Source organism: Carcharhinus amblyrhynchos, unplaced genomic scaffold (assembly GCF_965287045.1).
Source record: "Carcharhinus amblyrhynchos unplaced genomic scaffold, sCarAmb.v2.hapA scaffold_938, whole genome shotgun sequence".
Lineage (NCBI taxonomy): Eukaryota > Metazoa > Chordata > Chondrichthyes > Carcharhiniformes > Carcharhinidae > Carcharhinus > Carcharhinus amblyrhynchos.
The window spans coordinates 1-7,653 of NW_027650678.1; the positions used below are offsets into that span (position 1 = coordinate 1).

A 7,653-nucleotide genomic window follows, 5' to 3' on the forward strand; every position below is an offset into this window, starting at 1 on the left:
TCCCTCTCTCTCTCTCTCTGTCCTTCTCTCTCTGTCCCCCTCTCTCTCTGCCCCCCCTCTCTCTCTCTCTCTCTCTGCCCCCCCTCTCTCTCTGCCCTAGGTGAGGTGTGTGATGCGGGAGTGGGCAGTATTATGTCGGTCCTTACGGAGAAGGCGTGTATACGGAAGGACCGCCTCAGCGTGGTGGTGGGATCTGACCGTTACCGGGTCAACAACATCTTCGACAACCAGCTCCCCGCGCGGCCTGTACACGAGATCATCAAGGACGCAGAGCGCCGTGTGGGCGAGGAGGTGGATTACAGCGTGACCTCGGCAAACTGCGAGCACTTTGTCACTGATCTCCGATACGGAGTGCCAAAGTCTGGGCAGGTCAGCACCTCTCCCCCCGGATCTAACCCCGTGCTGTACCTGTCCTGGGAGTGTTTGATGGGGGACAGTGTAGAGGGAGCTTTACTCTGTATCTAACCCCGTGCTGTACCTGTCCTGGGAGTGTTTGATGGGGACAGTGTAGAGGGAGCTTTACTCTGTATCTAACCCTGTGCTGTACCTGTCCTGGGAGTGTTTGATGGGGGGACAGTGTAGAGGGAGCTTTACTCTGTATCTAACCCCGTGCTGTCCCTGTCCTGGGAGTGTTTGATGGGGGACAGTGTAGAGGGAGCTTTACTCTGTATCTAACCCCGTGCTGTACCTGTCCTGGGAGTGTTTGATGGGGGACAGTGTAGAGAGAGCTTTACTCTGTATCTAACCCCGTGCTGTACCTGTCCTGGGAGTGTTTGATGGGGACAGTGTAGAGGAGCTTTACTCTGTATCTAACCCCATGCTGTACCTGTCCTGGGAGTGTTTGATGGGGGACAGTGTAGAGAGAGCTTTACTCTGTATCTAACCCCGTGCTGTACCTGTCCTGGGAGTGTTTGATGGGGAAAGTGTAGAGGGAGCTTTACTCTGTATCTAACCCCATGCTGTACCTGTCCTGGGAGTGTTTGATGGGGACAGTGTAGAGGGAGCTTTACTCTGTATCTAACCCCGTGCTGTACCTGTCCTGGGAGTGTTTGATGGGGACAGTGTAGAGAGAGCTTTACTCTGTATCTAACCCCGTGCTGTACCTGTCCTGGGAGTGTTTGATGGGGGACAGTGTAGAGAGAGCTTTACTCTGTATCTAACCCCGTGCTGTCCCTGTCCTGGGAGTGTTTGATGGGGGACAGTGTAGAGGGAGCTTTACTCAGTATCTAACCCCGTGCTGTACCTGTCCTGGGAGTGTTTGATGGGGACAGTGTAGAGGGAGCTTTACTCTGTATCTAACCCCGTGCTGTACCTGTCCTGGGAGTGTTTGATGGGGGGACAGTGTAGAGGGAGCTTTACTCTGTATCTAACCCCGTGCTGTACCTGTCCTGGGAGTGTTTGATGGGGGGACAGTGTAGAGGGAGCTTTACTCAGTATCTAACCCCGTGCTGTACCTGTCCTGGGAGTGTTTTGATGGGGGGACAGTGTAGAGGGAGCTTTACTCTGTATCTAACCCCGTGCTGTACCTGTCCTGGGAGTGTTTGATGGGGGACAGTGTAGAGGGAGCTTTACTCTGTATCTAACCCCGTGCTGTACCTGTCCTGGGAGTGTTTGATGGGGACAGTGTAGAGGGAGCTTTACTATGTATCTAACCCCGTGCTGTGCCTGTCCTGGGAGTGTTTGATGGGGGACGGTGTAGAGGGAGCTTTACTCTGTATCTAACCCCGTGCTGTCCCTGTCCTGGGAGTGTTTGATGGGGGGACAGTGTAGAGGGAGCTTTACTCTGTATCTAACCCCGTGCTGTCCCTGTCCTGGGAGTGTTTGATGGGGGGACAGTGTGGAGGGAGCTTTACTCTGTATCTAACCCCGTGCTGTCCCTGTCCTGGGAGTGTTTGATGGGGGACAGTGTAGAGGGAGCTTTACTCTGTATCTAACCCTGTGCTGTACCCGTCCTGGGAGTGTTTGATGGGGACAGTGTAGAGGGAGCTTTACTCTGTATCTAACCCCGTGCTGTACCTGTCCTGGGAGTGTTTGATGGGGGGACAGTGTAGAGGGAGCTTTACTCTGTATCTAACCCCGTGCTGTACCTATCCTGGGAGTGTTTGATGGGGGGACAGTGTAGAGGGAGCTTTACTCTATATCTAACCCCGTGCTGTCCCTGTCCTGGGAGTGTTTGATGGGGGACAGTGTAGAGGGAGCTTTACTCTGTATCTAACCCTGTGCTGTACCTGTCCTGGGAGTGTTTGATGGGGGACAGTGTAGAGGGAGCTTTACTCTGTATCTAACCCTGTGCTGTACCCGTCCTGGGAGTGTTTGATGGGGGACAGTGTAGAGGGAGCTTTACTCTGTATCTAACCCCGTGCTGTACCTGTCCTGGGAGTGTTTGATGGGGGGACAGTGTAGAGGGAGCTTTACTCTGTATCTAACCCCGTGCTGTCCCTGTCCTGGGAGTGTTTGATGGGGGGACAGTGTGGAGGGAGCTTTACTCTGTATCTAACCCCGTGCTGTCCCTGTCCTGGGAGTGTTTGATGGGGGACAGTGTAGAGGGAGCTTTACTCTGTATCTAACCCTGTGCTGTACCTGTCCTGGGAGTGTTTGATGGGGGGACAGTGTAGAGGGAGCTTTACTCTGTATCTAACCCCGTGCTGTACCTGTCCTGGGAGTGTTTGATGGGGGGGACAGTGTAGAGGGAGCTTTACTCTGTATCTAACCCCGTGCTGTACCTGTCCTGGGAGTGTTTGATGGGGACAGTGTAGAGGGAGCTTTACTCTGTATCTAACCCCGTGCTGTACCTGTCCTGGGAGTGTTTGATGGGGGACAGTGTAGAGGGAGCTTTACTCTGTATCTAACCCCGTGCTGTACCTGTCCTGGGAGTGTTTGATGGGGGACAGTGTAGAGGGAGCTTTACTCTGTATCTAACCCCGTGCTGTACCTGTCCTGGGAGTGTTTGATGGGGACAGTGTAGAGGGAGCTTTACTATGTATCTAACCCCGTGCTGTGCCTGTCCTGGGAGTGTTTGATGGGGGACGGTGTAGAGGGAGCTTTACTCTGTATCTAACCCCGTGCTGTCCCTGTCCTGGGAGTGTTTGATGGGGGGACAGTGTAGAGGGAGCTTTACTCTGTATCTAACCCCGTGCTGTCCCTGTCCTGGGAGTGTTTGATGGGGGGACAGTGTGGAGGGAGCTTTACTCTGTATCTAACCCCGTGCTGTCCCTGTCCTGGGAGTGTTTGATGGGGGACAGTGTAGAGGGAGCTTTACTCTGTATCTAACCCCGTGCTGTACCTGTCCTGGGAGTGTTTGATGGGGGGACAGTGTAGAGGGAGCTTTACACTGTATCTAACCCCGTGCTGTACCTGTCCTGGGAGTGTTTGATGGGGACAGTGTAGAGGGAGCTTTACTCTGTATCTAACCCCGTGCTGTGCCTGTCCTGGGAGTGTTTGATGGGGGACAGTGTAGAGGGAGCTTTACTCTGTATCTAACCCCGTGCTGTACCTGTCCTGGGAGTGTTTGATGGGGGACAGTGTAGAGGGAGCTTTACTCTGTATCTAACCCCGTGCTGTACCTGTCCTGGGAGTGTTTGATGGGGGCACAGTGTAGAGGGAGCTTTACTCTGTATCTAACCCCGTGCTGTACCTGTCCTGGGAGTGTTTGATGGGGGGACAGTGTAGAGGGAGCTTTACTCTGTATCTAACCCCGTGCTGTACCTGTCCTGGGAGTGTTTGATGGGGTACAGTGTAGAGGGAGCTTTACTCTGTATCTAACCTCGTGCTGTACCTGTCCTGGGAGTGTTTGATGGGGACAGTGTAGAGGGAGCTTTACTCTGTATCTAACCCCGTGCTGTACCTGTCCTGGGAGTGTTTGATGGGGGGACAGTGTAGAGGGAGCTTTACTCTGTATCTAACCCCGTGCTGTGCCTGTCCTGGGAGTGTTTGATCGGGGACGGTGTAGAGGGAGCTTTACTCTGTATCTAACCCCGTGCTGTCCCTGTCCTGGGAGTGTTTGATGGGGGGACAGTGTAGAGGGAGCTTTACTCTGTATCTAACCCCGTGCTGTCCCTGTCCTGGGAGTGTTTGATGGGGGGACAGTGTGGAGGGAGCTTTACTCTGTATCTAACCCCGTGCTGTCCCTGTCCTGGGAGTGTTTGATGGGGGACAGTGTAGAGGGAGCTTTACTCTGTATCTTACCCTGTGCTGTACCTGTCCTGGGAGTGTTTGATGGGGGGACAGTGTAGAGGGAGCTTTACTCTGTATCTAACCCCGTGCTGTACCTGTCCTGGGAGTGTTTGATGGGGGGGACAGTGTAGAGGGAGCTTTACTCTGTATCTAACCCCGTGCTGTACCTGTCCTGGGAGTGTTTGATGGGGACAGTGTAGAGGGAGCTTTACTCTGTATCTAACCCCGTGCTGTACCTGTCCTGGGAGTGTTTGATGGGGGACAGTGTAGAGGGAGCTTTACTCTGTATCTAACCCCGTGCTGTACCTGTCCTGGGAGTGTTTGATGGGGGACAGTGTAGAGGGAGCTTTACTCTGTATCTAACCCCGTGCTGTACCTGTCCTGGGAGTGTTTGATGGGGACAGTGTAGAGGGAGCTTTACTATGTATCTAACCCCGTGCTGTGCCTGTCCTGGGAGTGTTTGATGGGGGACGGTGTAGAGGGAGCTTTACTCTGTATCTAACCCCGTGCTGTCCCTGTCCTGGGAGTGTTTGATGGGGGGACAGTGTAGAGGGAGCTTTACTCTGTATCTAACCCCGTGCTGTCCCTGTCCTGGGAGTGTTTGATGGGGGGACAGTGTGGAGGGAGCTTTACTCTGTATCTAACCCCGTGCTGTCCCTGTCCTGGGAGTGTTTGATGGGGGACAGTGTAGAGGGAGCTTTACTCTGTATCTAACCCCGTGCTGTACCTGTCCTGGGAGTGTTTGATGGGGGGACAGTGTAGAGGGAGCTTTACTCTGTATCTAACCCCGTGCTGTACCTGTCCTGGGAGTGTTTGATGGGGGGACAGTGTTTGGAATCGATGTATCTCTCTGATCACCTCTCCTCCTGTTGTCTTTGCAGGTGGATGATGTGGTGTTTGCTACCAAGGCTGCCGTGGGTGTCATCGCTCTGGGGGCGGTCGCTGGCCTGTGCTACCAGCTGGCGAAGAGGAGAGACAAGCACAAAGAGTGACCAGAGAGCCGACGTGAGAGCGGGGGGGAGCGTGAGCGTGGAGGTCCGGACAGACACCTCAGGATCCCTCTGCGTGTTCTAATGTGAAGAGTTGCCCAGGACAGAGAGGGAGGATAAATAATCAAGGTGGGGGCAATCTCAGAGTGGGCGATTGGAATCTCAGGCCTAACAAAACAAGCTTTCTCTGCGATGTGCCGCCTCACGTCCCCCACCAGACTTCAGACTGCCTTTCACACGTGTTTGGGCGAAAGCCATTCTCTCTCCCTCTCTCTCGATTCAATAAAGGGGGCTGTGTGTCAATGCATTCTGTGACTGCACCTTCATTTGTAGACTCTGTTCTCCGCGTGACGTCCGCTCCCCTCAGCTGCCAATTTACCTCCCTCCGCCCTCGCTGCACGCTGATCCGTCATCCGCCTGGTTCCCACAACTCAGTCCTGCCGCGTCCACCCTGTGCCAGTGTGGGCCAGCAATCGGCTCAGGAGATTGTTGCCTTGAGGGGGTCCCAGCCTGTCTCAGGAGGCACGGTGGCACCGTGGGTTAGGACTGCTGCCTCACAGGGCCAAGGACCCGGGTTCGAATCCCGGCTTGGGTCACTGCCTGTGCACATTCTCCCCATGTCTGCGTGGGTTTCCTCCCATCTTGCAAAAGATGTGCAGGTTAGGTGGATTGGCCATGCTAAATTGCCCCTTAGTGTCCAAAGATGTGCAGGTTAGGTGGATTGGCCATGCTAAATTGTCTCCTTAGTGTCCAAAGATGTGTAGGTTAGGGTGGATTGGCCATGCTAAATTGTCCCTTAGTGTCCAAAGATGTGCGGGTTAGGTGGATTGGCCATGCTAAATTGTCCCCTTAGTGTCCAAAGATGTGTAGGTTAGGGTGGATTGGCCATGCTAAATTGTCCCTTAGTGTCCAAAGATGTGCGGGTTAGGTGGATTGGCCATGCTAAATTGTCCCCTTAGTGTCCAAAGATGTGTAGGTTAGGGTGGATTGGCCATGCTAAATTGTCCTTTAGTGTCCAAAGATGTGCAGGTTAGGTGGATTGGCCGTGCTAAATTGTCCCTTAGTGTCCAAAGATGTGCAGGTTAGGGGGATTGGCCGTGCTAAATTGTCCCCTTAGTGTCCAAAGATGTGCAGGTTAGGTGGATTGGCCATGCTAAATTGTCCCTTAGTGTCCAAAGATGTGCAGGTTAGGTGGATTGGCCATGCTAAATTGTCCCTTAGTGTCCAAAGATGTGTAGGTTAGGGTGGATTGGCCATGCTAAATTGTCCCTTAGTGTCCAAAGATGTGCAGGTTAGGTGGATTGGCCGTGCTAAATTGCCCCTTAGTGTCCAAAGATGTGCAGGTTAGGTGGATTGGCCATGCTAAATTGCCCCTTAGTGTCCAAAGATGTGTAGGTTAGGGTGGATTGGCCATGCTAAATTGTCCCTTAGTGTCCAAAGATGTGCAGGTTAGGTGGATTGGCCATGCTAAATTGTCCCTTAGTGTCCAAAGATGTGTAGGTTAGGGTGGATTGGCCATGCTAAATTGTCCCTTAGTGTCCAAAGATGTGCAGGTTAGGTGGATTGGCCGTGCTAAATTGCCCCTTAGTGTCCAAAGATGTGCAGGTTAGGTGGATTGGCCATGCTAAATTGCCCCTTAGTGTCCAAAGATGTGTAGGTTAGGGTGGATTGGCCATGCTAAATTGTCCCTTAGTGTCCAAAGATGTGCAGGTTAGGTGGATTGGCCATGCTAAATTGTCCCTTAGTGTCCAAAGATGTGTAGGTTAGGGTGGATTGGCCATGCTAAATTGTCCCTTAGTGTCCAAAGATGTGCAGGTTAGGTGGATTGGCCGTGCTAAATTGCCCCTTAGTGTCCAAAGATGTGCAGGTTAGGTGGATTGGCCATGCTAAATTGCCCCTTAGTGTCCAAAGATGTGTAGGTTAGGGTGGATTGGCCATGCTAAATTGTCCCTTAGTGTCCAAAGATGTGCAGGTTAGGTGGATTGGCCGTGCTAAATTGCCCCTTAGTGTCCAAAGATGTGCAGGTTAGGTGGATTGGCCATGCTAAATTGCCCCTTAGTGTCCAAAGATGTGTAGGTTAGGGTGGATTGGCCATGCTAAATTGTCCCTTAGTGTCCAAAGATGTGTAGGTTAGGTGGATTGGCCATGCTAAATTGTCCCTTAGTGTCCAAAGATGTGTAGGTTGGGTGGATTGGCCATGCTAAATTGTTCCTTAGTGTCCAAAGATGTGTAGGTTAGGTGGATTGGCCATGCTAAATTGTCCCTTAGTGTCCAAAGATGTGCGGGTTAGGTGGATTGGCCGTGCTAGGGTTTAGCAGGGTAAATGTGTGGGGTTACGGGATTAGTGCCTGGATGGGATCGTGGTCGGTGCAGACTCGATGGGCCGAATGACCTCCTCCTGCATTGTAGGGATTCTATGAATGTATGAAAAAGAGAGAGGGAGGAGGTTTTTACTGGACTGTGACTCTTGGACAAGCGTGAGCCGAGTACA

General features: G+C 52.7%; 1 protein-coding gene across 1 annotated transcript; it reads left to right on the top strand.

Moving 5' to 3' along the window:
- The first annotated feature begins 106 nt into the window (after window positions 1–106).
- On the top strand, window positions 107–5,465 carry LOC145340333 (phospholipase A and acyltransferase 2-like). The gene is made up of 2 exons (XM_080184785.1): window positions 107–369; window positions 5,055–5,465. Exons 1-2 carry the CDS (start codon window positions 133–135, stop codon window positions 5,163–5,165), a joined length of 348 nt encoding a protein of 115 aa, XP_080040911.1. The 5' UTR covers window positions 107–132; the 3' UTR covers window positions 5,166–5,465.
- Window positions 5,466–7,653: the final 2,188 nt, after the last annotated feature.

Excerpts from the sequence above, each read along its gene's own strand:
- LOC145340333 (XM_080184785.1), top strand. The coding sequence starts at position 133 with ATGTCGGTCCTTACGGAGAAGGCGTGTATACGGAAGGACCGCCTCAGC. Across the intron at positions 370-5,054 it reads GAGTGCCAAAGTCTGGGCAG|GTGGATGATGTGGTGTTTGC; the intron begins GTCAGCACCTCT and ends TTGTCTTTGCAG.